The following is a 24,087-nucleotide window of genomic DNA, read 5'->3' as shown; positions in this document are numbered from 1 at the left end:
TCTATTACAAACTTCAAACATGTATGTTGAAAAATGTATTATTTTTGTTATATGAAGACTACACTTGTATAGGCAATTTTCTGTCATAGAATGTACGAACTCCAAATAGCAAATTTGAAACAATACCAGTTATAAGTGTGACACAAATCATCAAAATACCGTATATATGGAGGAAAATAACAAAAGTTGGACCTATGTGGGCAGTTCTATGCAATAATGTTTCCTACATACTGTGAACACAAATTGCAAATTTTACAGCAAATGGAGGTTAAAATTGTGACTGAAACAACCGAAAGAACATAAATCTTCAGGTACATTTATATGGACGCTGAACCCAAACGTGGACGTATATAACCCATTTCAATACCAAAAGCCTTCAGACATACATCTGAGTAAAATTTCATTTCTTTCGGAAGCTAGAAATCGCTAAATCGACATAGAATTTAATGCTGATTAAAAATATATATACTTTGTGGGGTCTAACATTTATATTTCGAGGTTCTACACACTGAATGGCAAAATTGATGTATAGTGGAGGGCTTAAAATTAGTCGTTCTATTTATACCTCACAACACTGTATGTTGATTGAGCCAATAATTATGTAACACCTCGAAATATTGGTTCAAGACATAGGAAACTTCTTGGATCTGGACAGAAGCCTACTAATTCGGATGGTCATCGAATAATCTTTAGCGGTTGAAATAGACCATAAGTTTTATATAAAAATATGAACATTTCCATTAAACAGAGAATATTTTAAATTCCATCGAAATCAAAAAACACCAAATGGTCTCTTCTGACCATTAAATTGACACTGATATCCAAGAAGTATACGTTATTGAACTGGTTATAACTTAAGAACGGCTGGACGGATTTTGACAATTCTAACCTATTATATGCCGAATATTTCGCCAAAGGAGCTAGAACCCATTATGACCAACAAATACCAATTTTCAGACAAATCCGTGAAGAAATGTGGCAAAAATCATCAAATTACCGAATATCGGGAGGTACAGTTATATGGGGGCTATACCAAAACGTGGACCTATAATTACAATGACTCGCCACACGAACTGGGACCCATTATGACCCACAAATACCAATTTTTAGAGAAATTGTCAAAAATCATCAAAATACCGAATATTGGGAGGTACCGTTATATGGGGACTATATCAAAACGTGGACCTATATATACAATGTTTCGCCACACGAACTAGGACCCATTATGACCCACAAATACCAATTTTTAGACAAATCAGTGAAAAAATGTGGCAGAAACCATCAAAATACCGAATATCGGGAGGTACCGTTATATGGGGGCTATACCAAATCATGGACCCACACATGCATTGTTTCGCCACCGGAGCTGGAACCCATTATGACCAAAAAATACCAATTTTTAGACAAATCCGTGAAAAAATGTGGGAAAAAATTAAAATACCGAATATTGGGAGGTACCTTTATATGGGGGCTATACTAAAATGTGGACCTATACATGCAATGTTTTGCCACACGCACAGGGACCCGTTATGACCTACAAATACCAATTTTCAGACGGATCCGTGATAAAATGTGGCATAAATCATCAAAATACCGAATATTTGAGAGGTACCGTTATATGGGGACTATACCAAAACGTGGACCGATATATCTCATTTTCAATACCATCCATCCTAGACACAACACAAATTGCTCTGCTAAATTTTTGGCGCTCTACGTCAAATAATGTGGGCTGTATCGTGATTTCAACAGACAGACGGACAGACAGACGGACGTCGTTAAATCGATTTAGAATTTTATGCTGGTTATGAATATATACTTTATGGGGTCTACGAAGAATATTTAAGGATGTTACAAACGGAATTACAATGTTAATATACCCTCCTTTCCAAGATGGAGGGTATAAAAATAAAATCTAAAAAAAATCGCATAAAAAGATGCTAATAAAAATTTGAATATTTTCCATTAATATTTTACGTAATTTTTTATTTTTATTATTTGTTCAATTTGACTTACAACATTGAATTGAATTAAAACATTTTGTAAAAATTGTTTACCTTACAACCTATGTATTGGGTGTATTATATTTCGGTTACAATTATCATTCAATTAGCATTTTCGATGGCCATCAGAAATATTTAACTGGTGAAAGAGCGAATTATGTGTTTGGTTTTTTAGGCATCGTATGATTTTGGAAAATATTGGTTCAAAATCTATAATCATTATTGCAAAAGAGGAGAAAATAAGTCGAACATTTAACTTTATTTTGTAGTAGATATGGGATGCTTTTAAGGTGAATCATTATTCTAATCAAAAGGATTTTAGGTCTGCAGAGACTTCACTGCAAACTGTGTATCAAATTTTCGGCCTAGACTATAGCTTACTTGTTTTAGAATACTATATTTGATTTTTTTTAAAATTTTATCATACACAATTTTTGCTTTGAAAGCTATTTATTTGATCTTTGAAGTTAGACACACCAATCACTTTGCCATATATATATATATATATATATATATATATATATATATATATATATATATATATATATATATATATATATATATATATATATATATATATATATATATATATATATATATATATATATATATATATATATATATATATATATATATAAGAAATTTATGTTAGTTATTCGGCTTGTAAGTCAAAAACCGCTGGACTGATTTTGAAAATTTTTGGAATGGCCTCTTGCCAGAAAAGGATAAAATCTAAGAAAATATTTTTTAATCTTTTTATACCCTACAGGTCGCAAATATCTTCAGATTATCGCCAATTTTGCACGGAGGTAGGGTTAAGGTTAGACTAGAAACCTATTGTTAGGGGTTCAAATGTACCAAAAAAATAAAATTTAGCTGATTTTGTGGTCGCTTTAAAGGTCACAATTAAAAACCAATCGACACGGAATTTTGCATGAAGAGAGAGAGAGAGAGAGAGACAGAGAGTTAAGGACAAGGCAGACGTTTAGCATTTTAGAAATTGTTTTTTTTTATGTGAAATTGTTTTGAATACCAACCAGCACGATAGAGAGGGGTAAATATAAGGCAAATATCCCGGTCAAAAACCAAAGGTAACTTTTGTGCACACATTATTAAAAACAAGTAAGCAAAGGCTATAGTCGTGCGGGACCGACTACAATATGTTAGAAGCCCCCTTATGTCCAAATCCATATTAGAAGATTGCGCTTTTGAAATTAGGATTTTGACTAGGGACATTTGCCCAATATTTATGCACTCCGTCGGGCTGTTAATTGTTGTGGTCCGTTTTACAGCTAAATATAATCCAATGGTCATCCAAAATGCTAGAATTTTTCCCTGTCCTTAACTCTCTTCACAGGCGTGTCGATTGGCTTCAATTGTGTGATCGGAAAAACATTTCTGTTTTTGGTTAAATATTTTGCAATCATTTCCCAAAGGAAGAAGCCCCTCTGTATCTCCAAATTTAGACTCATCTATATGATTTGCTTGTCTACGAAGTTTGCCTTTTGTGTATTTCGGATATCGCATGTAAGTAATGCTGGTATTTTTTCACACAAAATTAGTGGTACATTGTACCCGCTGCCCTCAACTCTAACTTTATGCGAGATTTCGTGTCTTTGGTTTCTATTTGTGACCTTTATAACGGTTGCAAAATCAGGAAAATTTTTAGTTGTTGGTCAATTTCAACCCCTAATATATTGCGGACATCTTTGGAAACAATAGGCCTAGCCCTTCTGAGCCCAACCCTAACCCTGTGAAAATTTTCGTGAGGATCGGACGATATTTGCAATACTTATATAATATCCCCAACCTGTGTTCTAAGGTGAAAAAAATTACAAAATATTATAAGTCAAATTGAAAAAATCGCATGCGATAAAAAATATGAAAAAATAAACAGATGTCACAAAATACTACAAAATCTATATTAACATCATTATTGGCATAATTTTCTGCGATTTTTTACTTTTATGTCAAGAGGGCATTCTAAATTGACAAAATTTGTCAAAATCGGCAAAGCCATTCTTGAGATATAGGCATTCTAACTAACATCCCCTTCCTTTGTTTATATACGTTGTATATATTTCGCTATATATATCCGATATATTTACTATCGGCATCTACGTAACGGTCAGAATTGACCTGTTCGTCTATTTGTGATTTCTCCGGGATTAAAAATATTCGCGGTTTAATGGAAAATTTGACTTTTATTTAACACAAATGTTGTGTCCTATTTCACCCACTAAATATTACCTGATGACCATCAAAATTGGAAGGCTTCTGCCCAGCCCTAAGCTCTATCCCCATGCTAACTTCCGCTGTGATTGGTCTATAATTGCGACCTGTAGAGCAACTGCAAAATCAGGAATTTTTTCAGTTTTTGGTCTTCACTAATAATGCTGAAAGTGACATAAAAGTGGACCAAATTTTGTTCTCTGTTATGTTGCAGCCAAGTATGGGTACAGTTTTCTGGTAGAAAATGGATAAAACGTTAACTATAGATGGGTAAGTGAACAAACCCTATATATCTGTTAGTATGACCTAAAATCTTACGAATAATTTATTACCAAATTGTAAAAATGAATTAAAAAGACAAAATCAACTTTTTTGTTTAATAAGTTTTTTTCCTTGTTTCGTTTATTGTTTAAACTCAGTTAAGTCATTCGCGGTCCAAATCATTTACAACAAAACTGGAGCAGGAGCTGCGGCATAAGTCAAGGGAGCGCTGTAAGCCAAAGGAGCGGCATAGGCAGCAGCTACAGGAGCAGCAACGGGAGTAGTGTAGGCGGCAGCGACAGGGGCAGCAAAAGTCTTGGCAACGAGAGGAGCAGCAACAGTTTTGGCTACAACAGGGGCGGCAACAGGAGCAACAACTGGAGCAGTGGCAATACCATTGTAGTTACGGGCAACATATTGGCTACTGGTGGCAGTGACGACAGGAGCTGGAGCGGCGGCAACAACAGCTGCTGGGGCAGTGTAGGCAAAAGGAGCGCCAATCAAACCGGGCTTGGCAGCAGCACAAGCAATGACGGCAAAGATGACAACAGCCTGTGGGGAAAATATTGTTAAATTAAAAACGTCCATAATTTACTCCGCATTTTACAAACTTACGAATTTGAACATGGTGGAAAAGTTAGGTGATTTTGTGTCGATTTCTAGCTCAACAAAAGTGATAACTGATAACTTTATCGTTGTGACAACTCAAATTTATATTTCTGCTCGTAATATGGTTAACCTCACAATTTTCGGTGAATGCCAAAAGAATGCCCTTCAGATTCGTTCTTGAACGCACATTTGGACAATGCTCAACATTCAACGATAGCTGTTGTGTGGTCTATGGCTTCGACCGTTCTCTTCATTTGGTAGTCGATTTTATGAAATGTCGATATTATGAACTGTTTTGACCATATGTGTTCGGAATTTGTAATTAGTTCAGATACTTACTCGTATTGAAATAGTTATTCTAGTAATGGCGCACAACTCAATTGAATTTTGTTGTGATATATTTTCAATATTTTTGTTAATTCTACCCTGCACCATAGTATGGAGGGTATATTAAGTTTGTCGTTCCATTTGTAACACTTTGAAATATACTTTTTAGACCCCAAAAAGTATTCTTGATTAGCGCAATATTTATACCCTACAACACTATGTGTTGGGGGTATTATAAGTTTGATTGGGCCAGAATTTATGTAACACCTCGAAATATTGGTTTCCCACATAGGAAAGTATATATGGATCTTCCTATCTCGCCGAGTTGAGTCGATCTAGCTATGTATGTCCGTCCGTCCGTCTGTCCGCCTGTCCGTCTGTCCATGTTAATTTGTAATCACTCTACACTCTTCACGAAATTTAGAATAGAGGTGGGGCTAGGGTCAGAATAGAACCCTATTTCTTTTGGAGATGATCGCATAATATTTAGGGGTCGAAATGGACCAAAAACTGAAAAAATGTCGGATTTTGCAGTAGCTATACAGGTCGCAATTATAGACCAATCGACGCGGAACTTCGCATGTAGCAGAGTTTAGGGCGGGGAAGAAGCCTACCAATTTGGGTGGTCATCGGATAATATTTAGCGGGTAAAATAGACCATATCTTTTGTGTTGAAAAATTCAAAATTTTTCATTAAACCGCGAATATTTTAAATCCCGGCAAAATCACAAAGCCATGACAAGGTTACTTCTGATCTTGACATTGATGTTAAGATCTAACAAATCGAATATATAGCAAAATATGTGCGATATATATGTCTATCAAAGAAGATATGCTTGAAAGATCTCTTATATGTCGAAACGGCTGAACTGATTTCGACAGTTCTCATTAATTCAGAATGACTTCTTGTTAGGAAACAAAAAACGTCTAAAAAATCGCATAAAAATATCTCTCTAAAGATGAAAATATTGATTTTGTAAAATTTTCTCATATTTTTTCAATTTTGTCATATTTTTGGCATATTTTCATTTTGATTTAAACATTTGGTAATATTTCTACAGCTAACAAAACTAAGTAGTTAGGATATCAGGATATCATATACACATCGCATTTATGGCCCGATCCTTATGAAATTTTGCATGGGTATAAGATGAGGGTCAGAATAGAAGCCTACTCTTTTTGGAGATGATCGCCATATATTTAGGGGTTGAAATTGACCAAAAAACTGCAAAATTGTCAGCAGGTCGTAATTATTGCCCGATCCTCACGCGCATTTGAATGGGGGTTACCGGGCATTGCAAAAGCCAAGCAGTTTTGGATGGCCATCCAAAAATATTCAATGTGTGAAATAGTTTGCCAACTTTTGTAGACAAAATACGAAAATGGCCATTCCAGTGACTTTTTGGAGAATTCACAAATACAGGAAAGACACACTTCTGACTATTTCGTTAAGGCTGATTTCGTTGAAGAATATAGTCAAATGTCTGTATCTCATGTAGATGCGTTTCAGTCAAAAACCAATAATAAATGTTAATCTTTTGCCACTTCTGAGAGATTATAGGTCTTTGGGAAATATTGGTTCCAGATCTAGGAAGACCATTTAAGTGCAACATCCACCAATAAATTGGAAATGAGCAAATTAGTTAAATTTGCTATTATTCGAAAATTAGAGAACGAAACCTGATGGTTTTCTTTTATTATTTGTCGTAATATCTTGTGGAATTCTTTCGAGTATCTCGCCTATATAAACTGTATCGTTTATCATAGTGTTGTAGGGTATTCAACGGTCGGCCCCGCTCGACTGTAGCCTTTGCTTACTTGTCTATGTCGACTTAGCCATGTCTCTTGTGTTGTCCGTTTATGGAAATCACTCTAGCTTCAGAAGGAAATTAAGTAGGTTGACACAATTTAGTTGAGATGCATTTTCGGTATTTCCCTATATTTGGTATTTTGATGATTTTAAGTTTTCAAATATCGAATTGTTTTAAATTGCTTATTCGAAGTTTGTATGGATATGCATAAAAATTTCGTATGCATGTCCATGCCTTCGTTTAGCTCCTATATAACGGTACCTCCCGTTATTCGGTATTTTGTTGATTTTAGCGACGTTATTCACCGGAATTGGTTTAAGTTCGTAACGGGTATATGAGAATTGTTGCAAAAACCTTCAAAATACTGAAAATCTGGTCCACCAATAGATATGCGGGGCTATATCTTAAATAAAGTGGACTGTATCATGAATTCAACAGTAAGACGGATAAAATTTTACGCTGATCAAGAACTGAATAACAAACTCAATATACCCTCCATTGTATGGTGGAGGGTATACAAATTTGATCCGTCGTGGAGGAGGTACAAGAAGGAGTGATCCGTTATATCCATTTTGGCCAGTCAAGTTTGAACTAAATTGGAGTAGACTTTCTCCTTCTTTGAAAATGTTCATCTTTTGTGGGAAAACTATCGGAAGGAGTAGACATGAACTACCCATCTCCGAGCTCGATTTAAATTTGGTAAAAATATTTCGATGTACCAAGTGCGGACCAAATCGGATACTTTCATCGAGATCTATCATGCAGACAAAAAGACGGGCATGACTTGATCTACTCCAAATATCCTGAATCGGATTTGGCCCGAAGATACCTTGGATCTAAAAACATTATTTCGAAGAAACATATTTTGGCCGTGTAAAATTGATAAAGAGGGTGAGATAAAAAATGGCAACCAACTTCAGACTGCTGTCATTTCTAAGCCACTTGTCCGACAGCTGTTAAAATTATTCCAGTGACAGGTCATTATATTGTTTACAAGCTTACAAAAGCATTTCGGTGAGAATTTTCCAGGAAAAAGTTATTCGCGATGGAACTCAAACGTGGTGGTGTGATTTCTTTATATTTGGCTGGAAAACCACTATCGTTAGAGCACTCCAGCATTTAAATGTGAATAAATCTTTTATGTCTCATAACATCGCTAGCGTAGCCCGACGTCAAGGAAGTGGATGGAAGAAAACATCAACATCAGCAGAAATGGTTCGAAAAGTAAAGAAGCGACTTGATCGAAACCCGCGTTGCAGTGGCCGAAAAAGGGCTCGTGAGCTGAACATATCGCAATATTCTATTCGGCAAATATTGAAAAATGAGCTCGGGGTAAAGCCATTGAACTTCCAAAGGTACAAGAACTTACACCGCTAAAGAAAGAAAATAGACTCAAAAGAGCTAAAGAGTTGATCGCTTGGCCGAAAGTTGTGAACTGCCGAATTTGGTTTTTTCCGATGAGAAAACATTCGTTGTCCAGCAGTTTGTAAACAAACAAAATTATCGTGTTTACTTGCCAGTGAGGTCATCTGGCTACCTTCGGTTGACCACCAGAAATCCAGCGCCGGACATGGTCGCTCTCCGTATTAATCAACCATCAGGCATCAGAATAAATGCCGAATTTTATCGCACAAATATTCTGGAGGGTGTATTAAAGCCTTGGGAACGCAAACATTTTGGCCGCAGGCCTTGGACATTCCAACAGGACTCAGCACCATCGCACTCAACACGCGCCACCCAAGAATGGTTACAAAAAGAGGTTCCTCGCTTCATTTATAGCGCGCAATGGCCACCAAAATCTACGGATACCAATCCGTTGGACTATTATGTCCGGAGTATTTTGGAAAGCAAGGTTGACACTAAAAAATACCAAAGTATCGATAACCTCAACCAGCGCTTCGCGGGGAATGGGCCCAAATACAAATACAGTCCATAATTTGTGCCAAAGGTGACCAATTCGAACAAATCTTAACTTATTCTAAAATTCGATGCTATTTCCGACATTTTTTGCTTTCATTCAATAACATTAAAAAAATGTAAAAAATTATACCGTTTGACTTTGTTGCAGTTTTTTTATCTCTCCCTGAATATCCACTGAGGGTTGAGGGGTTTGAACGGTGTCACATAATGAAAATGGAGTACCGTGAATAGAGAAAATGAACACCATATTTTTCGATAATTTCCAAAAACAAAAAACTTCTTAAATTCAGAGATTAAAATATACTGGTCCAGACTTCCTGTTGCTTCCCCCAGCTAAAAACTTTGAAGTCTTATATTAGGGTAGCTCTTTGTGCGTATAAGGAAATAAAACACAATTTTTTGAAACTCGTACCAGAAGAAGATTGCGGAAACACTAAAAGTACGGCGAGAGGTACTAGTAGGGTGTGAGGTATTAAAGCATCTTTTAAATAAGCAGATCTTATATAGCTAGTATTTCACACAAATCTATTAGAAAATGTGGCTTAAATCTTCAAAATGCCGAATATCCGTTGGAACAAATCCGTAGAAAAATGTGGGTAAAACCATAAAAATACCGAATATCGGGAGATACCGGTATACGGGGGCTATACGAAAACGTTCACCTATGTATACAATGGAGGTAGAACCCACCACGAACTACAAATACCAATTTATGGACAAATTGGAGGTAATATGTGGCTAAAGCTATAAAAATATCGAATATTTAGAGGTACCGTTATATGGGGGGCTATCCCATCATCATTTTTAATACCAACCATTCTAGACACAAAACAAATAATGGCGCGATTTCAACAGACAGACGAACATCGTTAAATCGACTTAGAATTCTATGCTGATCATGAATATATATATATATATATATCTATATATATAAAAGAAAGTTGTGTTAGTTACTACGCTTATAACTTAAGAACCGCTGGACTGATTTTAACGATTCATACAAATTCGGAATTGTCTCCTGTCCGAAAAGGATAATATCCAAAAAAATCGCGCAAAAATGTGATATATTAACATTTTAATTTTGACTTTTGAAATGTACAATAGTAATGTTTTATTTTGCATGATTTTTTTTTCATTTTGACTTACTTTTTTCTAATGTACATTTGTATTGTTTTTTATTATATTTTATTTTTGAATTCGAATATTAATATCAATTTACTTAATTGATTTGATTTCTTGAGAACTGATATTGATGGCGGGTTACATGGAAGTGTATCGAAATAATTTAACGCGATCACGCGATTAAAAGATAATTACTTTTTTCAAAATCGCTAAAAAATCACGAAAAGAGATCTCATTGCAAAAAATCTCAAATCGGGAAAAAATTGAAAAAAAATTTCAATGGAATCGAATTTTAAAATAATAGTACATTCTATTGACAAATTTTGTAAGGATCTTTAAACATTTGTATTAAAAAATCAGCGAACAAGTTGAAGTTTTTTTAAATTTGTTATTCTTCTTTTGTCAATTTTTTTCAATGTTTATTATCATATTGAATTCAGTGAATTTTTTGTGAGCAAAATAAGGAATAATTTTTCACTATATACAATTTTTCACAAAAAAAAAAATGAAATTAGTGCGAAATAGGATGTTAACTGACATCTACCTTTCAACTCCAGGGCCTACATCGTGGTTCAGATGGAAGATGCGAACACATTTAAACAAACAAAAATGACCGAAAAAGCCTAATAGGGCTCATTTCAAAGCGTGGACCTACTTCTTTTATGTGACAATAACCCGTCCAGTGAGAGCTTAAAATGCTAAAGTAGCCTAAATACAGCAAAATCGATTGGAAATGTGGTCAAGACCCTCGAAATAAAAAAGCCAAGATGCCAAATAATGAAATCAGGAATACATTCATATGAAGGTTATACCAAAACGTGGCCCAACCAATATTCTCTTGGGGGTTACAAATTCAATAGAATACAAAATTTTCTTTTCTGACCACACATTAGATCTGAAAGTGGACTTGGGGATACTCCAATGTGGGGACTTTACTTAAATAAATTCCTATGTGGCAATTATCTGTATGATGGTTCCTTACCCAAGGGTAGCATAAATACAATTTTTTAGCCAAATCAATTGTTAATGTGGTCAAGACCAAAATGGGCCCTACTATGAAAATTTCCAATTTTATGCGAAGAGGTTCTCTACCCGCTTACAAACAAAGATGCCAAATAAGGGTCAAAATATGAAAAAAGAGGCCAAGACCCCAAAATAGCTGAAATCATACGATGGTTATATAAATATGAGTTCTGATTGATATCATGACCTGCAAAAGCGATTTAAGGTATCGTGAATGTTTGGGAAGGATTTCTGGAAGGATAGAAATCCTTTCCTTACTAAAAGTCCCATTCGCTTTACTATTTTGCACCCTTTAAATTTGGTATTTTACTGATTGTAAACTCCCAAAGAAATTAGCATTTTAAGCTCTCACTGGACGGGTTATTGTCACATAAAAGAAGTAGGTCCACGCTTTGAAATGAGCCCTATTAGGCTTTTTCGGTCATTTTTGTTTGTTTAAATGTGTTCGCATCTTCCATCTGAACCACGATGTAGGCCCTGGAGTTGAAAGGTAGATGTCAGTTAACATCCTATTTCGCACTAATTTCATTTTTTTTTTGTGAAAAATTGTATATAGTGAAAAATTATTCCTTATTTTGCTCACAAAAAATTCACTGAATTCAATATGATAATAAACATTGAAAAAAATTGACAAAAGAAGAATAACAAATTTAAAAAAACTTCAACTTGTTCGCTGATTTTTTAATACAAATGTTTAAAGATCCTTACAAAATTTGTCAATAGAATGTACTATTATTTTAAAATTCGATTTCATTGAAATTTTTTTTCAATTTTTTCCCGATTTGAGATTTTTTGCAATGAGATCTCTTTTCGTGATTTTTTAGCGATTTTGAAAAAAGGAATTATCTTTTAATCGCGTGATCGCGTTAAATTATTTCGATACACTTCTATGTAACCCGCCATCAATATCAGTTCTCAAGAAATCAAATCAATTAAGTAAATTGATATTAATATTCGAATTCAAAAATAAAATATAATAAAAAACAATACAAATGTACATTAGAAAAAAGTAAGTCAAAATGGAAAAAAAATCATGCAAAATAAAACATTACTATTGTACATTTCAAAAGTCAAAATTAAAATGTTAATATATCACATTTTTGCGCGATTTTTTTGGATATTATCCTTTTCGGACAGGAGACAATTCCGAATTTGTATGAATCGTTAAAATCAGTCCAGCGGTTCTTAAGTTATAAGCGTAGTAACTAACACAACTTTCTTTTATATATATAGATATAGATATATATATATATATATATATATATATATATATATATATATATATATATATATATATATATAGATATATATATATATATATATATATATATATATATATATATATATATATATATATATATATATAGGGTACCAAACCCGAATTTGCCCACGATTTTGTGCAGTCCCAATCTACAGAAATTTTTAAACGTCAATTGAAAACACACATTTTTTGAAAATATATCATCCAAGTTTGTCAGTGAATGATGTAGGGTGTCCACAACATGATTTCCCTCTCGATAAATGTATATACGCCAGCATACAAAGAGCTTTATATTTAAATCATCCTCAAAACATCAACTAAATTTTAAATGAAATATGCAATGCAATTCATACTCATTCACAAAAATTTCCGAAATTGCTCATAAATTCGCTACGGAAATGTGTGTAGGACACTCTCATTGGCATTTGGTTGGCATTTTGAAATCAAATCACGTTTCTCTTTATTTGGTCGAACTATTCAAACTATCGATTTCATTGTAGCTGAGGTGGCTATAAAACCGACGATATTCTTGGCTACTGTATTCAGTTTTCTGATCACCAATCAAAACTAAACAACTCCCACACAACCCAAAAAAAAAACTAAAATGGCCAAATTCGTAAGAAAACCCAAAAGTCGAAAAGGAAACAAACAAAATAAACAAATATATTTTTCAAATTTTAGATCATTGTCTTGTGCGCTTTGGTTGCCTGCGCTGCTGCTAAGCCCGGTGTTGTCGCCCCATTGGCATACACTGCTCCCGTAGCTGCCGCCTACACCGCCCCAGTAGCTGCTGCTTATGCCGCTCCTTATGCTGCTGCCTATGCCGCTCCTTATGCTGCCGCCTACACCGCTGCTGCTTACACTGCTCCCGTTGCCGCTCCATTGGCCTACACTGCTCCCGCTGCCGTTGCTGCTCCTTTAGCTTATGCTAACGCTCCTTTGGATGCCGCTTACGCCAGCAGCCGTGTTGACATCAAACAAAACTATAATGCCGCTGTTGTCCCTGCCACCTATGCTGCCGCTCCTGTTGCCGCTGCCGTTGCTCCAGTTGCTGCCCCAGTTGCCCCACTTAAATACACCGCTGCCCCCGTTCTGTTGTAAGGAGTGTTTGAGTTTGATTGGTTTGCCAATAAAGAAAATATTTGTGATATAAATTTTAATTCATAAAATTGCTTTGATTTTTCTCCTTCTAAGTCCGCAATATTAAAAACTCCGAAAACTCAATATTTAAGGAGTTATTGCTATTTTAAAGTATTCAATAATTCATGTCTGAAAAAGTGATAACAAATAATAGCTAAAAACACCGAAAACTCAATATTTAGGGAGTTATGGCCATTTTAAAGTATTCAATAATTCATGCCTAAAAACGCCGACAACTCTATATATAAGGAGTAATGGCCATTTAAAGTAGTCAAAAATGCATGCCTAAAAAAAGTGATCACAAATAATAGCTAAAAACGCCGAAAACTCAATATTTAAGGAGTTATGGCCATTTTAAAGTATTCAATAATTCATGCCTGAAAAAGTGATCACAATTATTGGCTAAAAACGCCGAAAACTCAATATTTAAGGAGTTATGGCCATTTTAAAGTATTCAATAATTCATGCTTAAAAAAGTGTTCACAAATAATAGCTAAAAATACCGAAAACTCAATATTTAAGGAGTTATGGCCATTTTAAAGTATTCAATAATTCATGCCTAAAAAGTGATCACAAATAATAGCTAAAAACGCCGAAAACTCAATATTTAAGGAGTTATGACCATTTTAAAGTATTCAATAATTCATCCCCAAAAACGTGATCACAAATAATAGCTAAAAACGCCGAAAACTCAATACTTAAGGAGTTATGGCCATTTCAAAGTATTCAATAATTTATGCTTATAAAAGTGATCGCAAATAAAAGCTAAAAACGCCGAAAACTCAATATTTAAGGAGTTATGGCCATTTTAAAGTATTCAATAATTCATGCCTAAAAACGTGATCACAAATAATAGCCAAAAACGCCGAAAACTCAATATTTAAGGAGTTACGGCCATTTTAAAGTATTCAATAATTCATGCCTAAAAAAGTGATCACAAATAATAGCCAAAAACTCAATATTTAAGGAGTTAAGGCCATTCTAAAGTATTCAACTATTCATGCTTATAAAAGCGATCACAAATAATAGCTAAAAACGCCGAAAACTCAATATTTAAGGAGTTACGACCATTTTAAAGTATTCAATAATTCATGCTTATAAAAGTGATCACAAATAATAGCCGAAAACGCCGAATACTCAATATTTAAGGAGTTATGGACATTAAAAAAAAATAGCTAACAAGTATAGACCCTAATATTCGTTATTTTTAAGATTTTAAAGGAACGGCTGAACTTACAAACGGCTGAACTTACATCCTGTTTACTTGTTGAAATTTTTCACATTAACACTATTCAGAATTAAAATAATGCAAAAAAAATAAAAAGATTTATGCCATAAATTGAGGAATCTTAAGAAACATATTGATAAATGTGAATATTTTAGAATGAGTAAAGTTATGCGTGACACTGTACTGCATTTTATTGACATTATTTTGTCTTATTTACATTACATACATAAATTTTAAACTATCACTACTTACAATATGTGGATATTGTTTAATTGTATTTGTTGTAACTTTGTCGATTACCTTCTAATAATTCCAACGCGATTGCTAATAAACAACATTATTTTGAAGCCGTGCAAAGTTCCTTAATTTTTCTTCCTCATTTTCTTGACTTCATACAATTCTGCATAATATTCCACTCGGCCAATGTAATCCAAGGGATATCCTTCGTAGAAAATGAAAATGCACTTATAATAACCTTTAGGGAATAAGGCAGACATTGAATTTCCACCAAAAAATAAATTCTTTGCAATTATGACGCCCTGAAAAGATGAAATTTGGTCACAAATACAATTTTATTCAAATTAGCAAAACAATTACAACCAAACCTCATAGGGACATGAATGATTTATATTAGTGTACTGGGCCATGATATCCATGAATACTTTCATATAGGTTCCGAATCGTCGGTTTCCCAAGTACCAGCAAATGTTTTGAGTAAAATTGATTAGAAATGGATTATAGGTGTTGACATCATTGCGTGCATAGAGCCCAATATTGACCTGTATTTTTGAATAATTTGCAATTATATAATAACATAAATTGGAATACGTTACTGTTCATAAATACTTACGTATACATTTCGCAATTGATTTCTGATGTACGTTTCCATAAAGGCTACGCTTTTGTAGCGATTTACGGGCTTCAGACGACACGAGTGGTTAATAAAATATTTTGGACTTGGGGCACATATTAGATTTGTGGCCTTTATGATAACGTCTGTGTACATAAACTGGAAAGAAAAATATATTTGAAATTATTTTAGTGGATTATAATAGTGATAAATGACTTACTCCAATTATGTTTAAGCTTACTATTAAAAATATAAATTTGGTTGAGTCGTGCATTTCTATCTAAAATAAATTAATAAATATATTTTTTGGATAAAATGTTTTGTTTTTTTTTATTTATTAGATTCTGTGAAATTCTTTTAAATCTATTTTACTTTCATAACGATAATACATGGTAAATTAAATCACTGTTATATGTATATACAAAAAAAAACGAGGATTCGGAGATGAATGTAAACGTTTGAGCTACAACGAATTCTTTATAATCTTCTTTCACAATGATGTCAATCCATTTCGAAAAGTTTCTTCTCCAAACACTCCAAGTGGAACGTTACTCACAGAATTTAATTAATATTGAAAAAATCTAGTATTTTGAAGCTTATATTGTTTGCTAAATGTTTTGCAATTAAATAAAAAACAAGTTAAAAAGCAGTAAGTCCGGCCGGGCAGAACCTTGAATACCCTCCATCATTTGGAACAAATTTGGAAATTTTCAAAAAATAAAATCGTTAAAAAATTATGTTAAAATTCTGTTAACATTTTAAAAATACCGAATATAGTCGTTATATTGGGGTCTATACGACGTGGACCTACAAAGGCATTCTTTGTCATAAGCCATTACCATAGTTAAATTCGAAACTTGAAATAAACGGTGAAGCTAAAATCATCAAAATATGGTACAGAGGGAGGTACCGTTATATCGGAGCTGTGCGAAGACCTGCACCTACATAGACAATTTTCTGTCACAGGCTGTAGCATCCAATACGAACTTCAAATACGACAACTCAAACAATTTCGGTGGGTATTGTAGCTAAAATCGTCAAAATACCGAATATCGGGAGGTACTGATGTATGGGGCCTATACGAAGACCTGGATCTGTAAAGACAATTTTCTGTCACAGACTGTAGTTCCCATTACGAACTCTAAATACGTAATTTGAAACAATTCTGGTGAAATGACGCTAAAATCATCAAAATACCTAAAATTAGGAGGTACCATTATATGGGGGCTATACGAAGACGTGGACCTACACAGACAATTTTCCGTCATAGGCTGAAGTATCCACTACGAACTTCAAATACCAAATTTGAAACAATTCCGTTAAATAGTGTGGATAAAATCATCAAAATACCGAATATCGGGAGGTACCGTTATATGGGGGCTATATGAAAACGTTGACCTACATGGCCCAATTATGAACTTAACCTGCCTACTGGAAAAATAAACATGTATGTAAAATTGTAGCCTTCTATCTCAATTCGTTCGAAAGATAGCGTGATTACAACAGACAGACAGACGGACATCGCTAAATCGACATAGAATTTTACGCTGATCAAGAATACATATACTTTATTGGGTCTGACATGAATATTTCGAGGAGTTACAAACGGAATGACGAAATTAATATACCCTCCATAGTATGGTGGATGGTATAAAAATCAATTAAAAAAACAATTGCTGGTTCAATTTTGTTTTCACACACCAGTTGAAACAATTATATGAGTTCAATTACTCAGCAATAATTTGGCAGGTTCACCCAGCCTTTTATACCCTCCACCATACTATGGAGGGTACATTAATTTTGTCATTCCGTTTGTAACTCCTCGAAATACTATGTCAGACCCAACAAAGTATATATATTCTTGATCAGCGTAAAATTCTAAGACGATTTAGCCATGTCCGTCTGTCTGTCTGTTGTAATCACGCTATCTTTCGAACAAATTGAGGTAGAAGGCTAAAATTTGGCACACATGTATATTTTGCCAGTAGGCAGGTTAAGTTCGTAAATGTAGGTCCAAGTTATCATATAGCCCCCATATAACGGTACCGGAATCGTTTCAAATTTGGTATTTGAAGTTTGTAATTGATACTTCATCCTAAGTCAAAAAATGAGCCATATAGGTCCACGTCTTCATATAGCCCCCATATAACGGTACCCCCCGATATTCGGTATTTTGATTATTTGAGCGACATTGTTTACCGCAATCCTTTCAAATTTGGTATTTGAAGTTTGTAGTGGATACTTCATCATAAGTCAAAAAAATGAGCCATGTAGGTCCACGTCTTCATATAGAACCCATATAACGGTACCCCCCGATATTCGGTATTTTGATGATTTTAGCGACATTATTGGCCGGAATTGTTTCAAATTTTGTTTCATTTGAAGTTCGTAATGGATACTGCAGCCCATGTCAGAACATTTTTTCTTCAAGTTCACTTGAAGCGATCATAAATAATAGCTAAAAACGCCGAAAACTCAATGTTTAGGGAGTTATGGCGCTTTTAAAGTATTCCATAATTCATGCTTATAAAAGTGAACACAAATAATAGCTAACACCGCCGAAAACTCATTATTTCAGGAGTTATGGGCATTTTAAAGTATTCAATAACTCATGCCTATACAAGTGATCACAAATAATAGCTAAAAATGCCGAAAACTCAATATTTAAGGAGTTATGGCCACTTTAAAGTATTCAATTATTCATGCCTAAAAAAATGATCACAAATAAAAGCTAAAAACGCCGAAAACTCAATATTTAAGGAGATATGGCCATTTTAAAGTAATCAATAATTCTTGTCTAAAAAAGTGATCACAAATAATAGCTAAAAACGCCGAAAACTCAATATTTAAGGAGCTGTGCCCATTTTAAAGTATTCAATAATTCATGCCTAAAAAAGTGATCACAAATAATAGCTAAAAACGCCGAAAACTCAATATTTAAGGAGTTATGGCCATTTTAAAGTATTCACATTCATGCCTGAAAAGGTGATCACAAATAATAGCTAAAAACGCCGAAAACTCAATATTTAATGAGTTATGGCCATTTTAAAGTATTCAAAAATTCATGCCTTAAAAAAGTAATCACAAATAATAGCTAAAAACGCCGAAAACTCAATATTTAAGGAGTTATGGCCATTTTAAAGTATTATGTAAATCATGCTTATAAAAGTTATCACAAACAATAGCTACAAGCGCCGAAAACTCAATATTTTAGGAGTTATGGCCATTTTAAAGTATTCAATAATTCATGCTTATAAAAGTGATCACAAATAATAGCTAAAAACGCCGAAAACTCAATATTTAAGGAGTTATGACCATTTTAAAGTATTCAATAATTCATGCTTATAAAAGTGATCACAAACAATAGCTAAAAGCGCCGAAAACTCAATATTTTAGGAGTTATGGCCATTTTAAAGTATTAAATTATTCATGCCAGGAAAAGTGATCACAAATAATAACTAGAAACGCCGAAAACTCAATATTTTAGGAGTTATGGCCATTTTAAAGTATTCAATAATTCATGCTTATAAAAGTGATCACAAATAATAGCTAAAAACGCCGAAAATTCAATATTTAAGGAGTTATGGCCATTTTAAAGTATTAAATTATTCATGCCAGGAAAAGTGATCACAAATAATAACTAGAAACGCCGAAAACTCAATATTTAAGGAGTTATGGCCATTTTAAAGTATTCAATAATTCATGCCCATTCAGTGATCAAAAATAATAGCTAAAAACGCCGAAAACTCATTATTTAAGGAGTTATGACCATTTTAAAGTATTCAATAATTCATGCCCATTCATTGATCAAAAATAATAGCTAAAAACGCCGAAAACTCAATATTTAAGGAGTTATGGCCATTTTAAAGTATTCAATAATTCATGATTATAAAAGTGATCACAAATAATAGCCAAAACCGCCGAAAACTCGATATTTAAGGAGTTATGGCCATTTTAAAGTATTCAATAATTCATGCTTATAAAAGTGATCACAAATAATTGCCAAAAACGCCGAAAACTCAATATTTAAGGAGTTATGGCCATTTTAAAGTATTCAATAATTCATGCTTATAAAAGTGATCACAAATAATAGCTAAAAACGCCGAAAACTCAATATTTAAGGAGTTATGACCATTTTAAAGTATTCAATAATTCATGCTTATAAAAGTGATCACAAATAATAGCTAAAAACGCCGAAAACTCAATATTTAAGGAGTTATGGCCATTTTAAAGTATTCAATAATTCATGCTTATAAAAGTGATCACAAATAATAGCTAAAAACGCCGAAAACTCAATATTTAAGGAGTTATGGCCATTTTAAAGTATTCAATAATTCATGCTTATAAAAGTGATCACAAATAATAGCTAAAAACGCCGAAAACTCAATATTTAAGGAGTTATGGCCATTTTAAAGTATTCAATAATTCATGCTTATTAAAGTGATCAGAAATAATAGCTAAAAACGCCGAAAACTCAATATTTAAGGAGTTATGGCCATTTTAAAGTATTCAATAATTCATGCTTATAAAAGTGATCACAAATAATAGCTAAAAACGCCGAAAACTCAATATTTTAGGAATTATGGCCATTTTAAAGTATTCAATAATTCATGCTTATAAAAGTGATCACAAATAATAGCCAAAAACGCCGAAAACTCAATATTTAAGAAGTTATGGCCATTTTAAATTATTTAATAATTCATGCCAGGAAAAGTGATCACAAATAATAGCTAAAAACGCCGAAGACTCAATATTTAATGAGTTATGGCCATTTTAAAGTATTCAATAATTCATGCCAGGAAAAGTGATCACAAATAATAACTAAACGCGGCGAAAACTCAATATTTAAGGAGTTATGGCCATTTTAAAGTATTCAATAATTCATGCTTATAAAAGTGATCACAAATAATAGCCAAATACGCCGAAAACTCAATATTTAAGGAGTTATGGCCATTTTAAAGTATTCAATAATTCATGCTTATAAAAGTGATCACAAATAATAGCTAAAAACGCCGAAATCTCAACATTTAATGAGTTATGGCCATTTTAAAGTATTCAATAGTTCATGCTTATAAAAGTGATCACAAATAATAGCCAAAAACGCCGAACTCTTTATTTAAGGAGTTATGGTCATTTTAAAGTATTCAATAATTCATGCTTATAAAAGTGATCACAAATAATAGCTAAAAACGCCGAAAACTCAATATTTAAGGAGTTATGGCCATTTTAAAGTATTCAATAATTTATGCCTAAAAAAGTGATCACAAAGAATAGCTAAAAACGCCGAAAACTCAATATTTAAGGAGTTATGGCCATTTTAAAGTATTCAATAATTCATGCTTATAAAAGTGATCACAAATAATAGCCAAAAACGCCGAAAACTCAATATTTAAGGAGTTATGGCCATTTTAAAGTATTCAATAATTCATGTTTACTAAAGTGATCACAAATAATAGCTAAAAACGCCAAAAACTCAATATTTAAGGAGTTATGGCCATTTTAAAGCATTCAATAATTCATGGCTTAAAAAGTGATCACAAGTAATAGCTAAAAACGCCGAAAACTCAATATTTAAGGAGTTATGGCCATTTTAGAGTATTCAATAATTCATGCCTAAAAAAGTGATCACAAATAATAGCTAAAAATGCCGAAAACTCAATATTTAGGAGTTATGGCCATTTTAAAGAATTCAGTATTTCATGCCTAAAAAAGTGATCACAAATAATAGCTAAAAACGCCGAAAACTCAATATTTAAGGAGTTATGGCCATTTTAAAGTATTCAATAATTCATGCCTAAAAAAGTGATCACAAATAATAGCTAAAAACGCCGAAAACTCAATATTTAAGGAGTTATGGCCATTTTAAAGTATTCAATAATTCATGCCTAAAAAAGTGATCACAAATAATAGCTAAAAACGCCGAAAACTCAATATTTAAGGAGTTATGGCCATTTTAAAGTATTCAGTATTTCATGCCTAAAAAAGTGATCACAAATAATAGCTAAAAACGCCGAAAACTCAATATTTAAGGAGTTATGGGCATTTTAAAGTATTCAATAATTCATGGCTTAAAAAGTGATCACAAGTAATAGCTAAAAACGCCGAAAACTCAATATTTAAGGAGTTATGGCCATTTTAAAGTATTCAATAATTCATGCCTTAAAAAGTGATCACAAGTAATAGCTAAAAACGCCGAAAACTCAATATTTAAGGAGTTATGGCCATTTTAAAGTATTCAATGATTCATGCTTATTAAAGTGATTACAAATAATAGCTAAAAACGCCGAAAACTCAATATTTAAGGAGTTATGGCCATTTTAAAGTATTCAATAATTCATGTTTACTAAAGTGATCACAAATAATAGCTAAAAACGCCGAAAACTCAATATTTAAGGAGTTATGGCCATTTTAAAGTATTCAATAATTCATGTTTACTAAAGTGATCACAAACAATAGCTACAAGCGCCGAAAACTCAATATTTTAGGAGTTATGGCCATTTTAAAGTATTCAATAATTCATGCTTATAAAAGTGATCACAAATAATAGCTAAAAACGCCGAAAACTCAATATTTAAGGAGTTATGACCATTTTAAAGTATTCAATAATTCATGCTTATAAAAGTGATCACAAACAATAGCTAAAAGCGCCGAAAACTCAATATTTTAGGAGTTATGGCCATTTTAAAGTATTAAATTATTCATGCCAGGAAAAGTGATCACAAATAATAACTAGAAACGCCGAAAACTCAATATTTTAGGAGTTATGGCCATTTTAAAGTATTCAATAATTCATGCTTATAAAAGTGATCACAAATAATAGCTAAAAACGCCGAAAATTCAATATTTAAGGAGTTATGGCCATTTTAAAGTATTAAATTATTCATGCCAGGAAAAGTGATCACAAATAATAACTAGAAACGCCGAAAACTCAATATTTAAGGAGTTATGGCCATTTTAAAGTATTCAATAATTCATGCCCATTCAGTGATCAAAAATAATAGCTAAAAACGCCGAAAACTCATTATTTAAGGAGTTATGACCATTTTAAAGTATTCAATAATTCATGCCCATTCATTGATCAAAAATAATAGCTAAAAACGCCGAAAACTCAATATTTAAGGAGTTATGGCCATTTTAAAGTATTCAATAATTCATGATTATAAAAGTGATCACAAATAATAGCCAAAACCGCCGAAAACTCGATATTTAAGGAGTTATGGCCATTTTAAAGTATTCAATAATTCATGCTTATAAAAGTGATCACAAATAATTGCCAAAAACGCCGAAAACTCAATATTTAAGGAGTTATGGCCATTTTAAAGTATTCAATAATTCATGCTTATAAAAGTGATCACAAATAATAGCTAAAAACGCCGAAAACTCAATATTTAAGGAGTTATGACCATTTTAAAGTATTCAATAATTCATGCTTATAAAAGTGATCACAAATAATAGCTAAAAACGCCGAAAACTCAATATTTAAGGAGTTATGGCCATTTTAAAGTATTCAATAATTCATGCTTATAAAAGTGATCACAAATAATAGCTAAAAACGCCGAAAACTCAATATTTAAGGAGTTATGGCCATTTTAAAGTATTCAATAATTCATGCTTATAAAAGTGATCACAAATAATAGCTAAAAACGCCGAAAACTCAATATTTAAGGAGTTATGGCCATTTTAAAGTATTCAATAATTCATGCTTATTAAAGTGATCACAAATAATAGCTAAAAACGCCGAAAACTCAATATTTAAGGAGTTATGGCCATTTTAAAGTATTCAATAATTCATGCTTATAAAAGTGATCACAAATAATAGCTAAAAACGCCGAAAACTCAATATTTTAGGAATTATGGCCATTTTAAAGTATTCAATAATTCATGCTTATAAAAGTGATCACAAATAATAGCCAAAAACGCCGAAAACTCAATATTTAAGAAGTTATGGCCATTTTAAATTATTTAATAATTCATGCCAGGAAAAGTGATCACAAATAATAGCTAAAAACGCCGAAGACTCAATATTTAATGAGTTATGGCCATTTTAAAGTATTCAATAATTCATGCCAGGAAAAGTGATCACAAATAATAACTAAACGCGGCGAAAACTCAATATTTAAGGAGTTATGGCCATTTTAAAGTATTCAATAATTCATGCTTATAAAAGTGATCACAAATAATAGCCAAATACGCCGAAAACTCAATATTTAAGGAGTTATGGCCATTTTAAAGTATTCAATAATTCATGCTTATAAAAGTGATCACAAATAATAGCTAAAAACGCCGAAATCTCAACATTT

At 32.8% G+C, this 24,087-nt stretch overlaps 3 protein-coding genes across 3 annotated transcripts; 1 reads left to right on the top strand and 2 right to left on the bottom strand.

Moving 5' to 3' along the window:
• Positions 1 to 4,675: 4,675 nt before the first annotated feature.
• Positions 4,676 to 5,341, bottom strand: LOC101899748 (larval cuticle protein F1-like). The gene is made up of 2 exons (XM_005184547.4): positions 5,112 to 5,341; positions 4,676 to 5,048 (listed from the first exon to the last, which is right to left on the bottom strand). The coding sequence occupies exons 1-2, from the start codon at positions 5,121 to 5,123 to the stop codon at positions 4,680 to 4,682; spliced, it is 381 nt and encodes a 126-aa protein (XP_005184604.1). The 5' UTR covers positions 5,124 to 5,341; the 3' UTR covers positions 4,676 to 4,679.
• Positions 5,342 to 13,085: 7,744 nt separating this feature from the next.
• LOC101888946 (cuticle protein 38) lies at positions 13,086 to 13,670 on the top strand. Its single transcript, XM_011294642.3, has 2 exons — positions 13,086 to 13,185; positions 13,251 to 13,670. Exons 1-2 carry the CDS (start codon positions 13,174 to 13,176, stop codon positions 13,668 to 13,670), a joined length of 432 nt encoding a protein of 143 aa, XP_011292944.1. The 5' UTR covers positions 13,086 to 13,173.
• Positions 13,671 to 15,115: 1,445 nt separating this feature from the next.
• Positions 15,116 to 16,314, bottom strand: LOC131803338 (uncharacterized). The gene is made up of 4 exons (XM_059124469.1): positions 16,008 to 16,314; positions 15,788 to 15,946; positions 15,543 to 15,716; positions 15,116 to 15,476 (listed from the first exon to the last, which is right to left on the bottom strand). Exons 1-4 carry the CDS (start codon positions 16,059 to 16,061, stop codon positions 15,300 to 15,302), a joined length of 564 nt encoding a protein of 187 aa, XP_058980452.1. The 5' UTR covers positions 16,062 to 16,314; the 3' UTR covers positions 15,116 to 15,299.
• Between the last annotated feature and the right edge of the window lie 7,773 nt (positions 16,315 to 24,087).

This window comes from Musca domestica, unplaced genomic scaffold, assembly GCF_030504385.1.
Source record: "Musca domestica strain aabys unplaced genomic scaffold, Musca_domestica.polishedcontigs.V.1.1 29, whole genome shotgun sequence".
Taxonomy (NCBI): Eukaryota; Metazoa; Arthropoda; class Insecta; order Diptera; family Muscidae; genus Musca; species Musca domestica.
This window is presented reverse-complemented; position numbering and strand designations above follow the sequence as displayed.

Coding starts and splice junctions, on each gene's coding strand:
- LOC131803338 (XM_059124469.1), bottom strand. CDS start 16,061: ATGCACGACTCAACCAAATTTATATTTTTAATAGTAAGCTTAAACATA. Junction 15,947..16,007: donor TAAGCTTAAACATAATTGGA/GTAAGTCATTTA, acceptor TTTTCTTTCCAG/TTTATGTACACAGACGTTAT. Junction 15,477..15,542: donor ATCATTCATGTCCCTATGAG/GTTTGGTTGTAA, acceptor TCATCTTTTCAG/GGCGTCATAATTGCAAAGAA.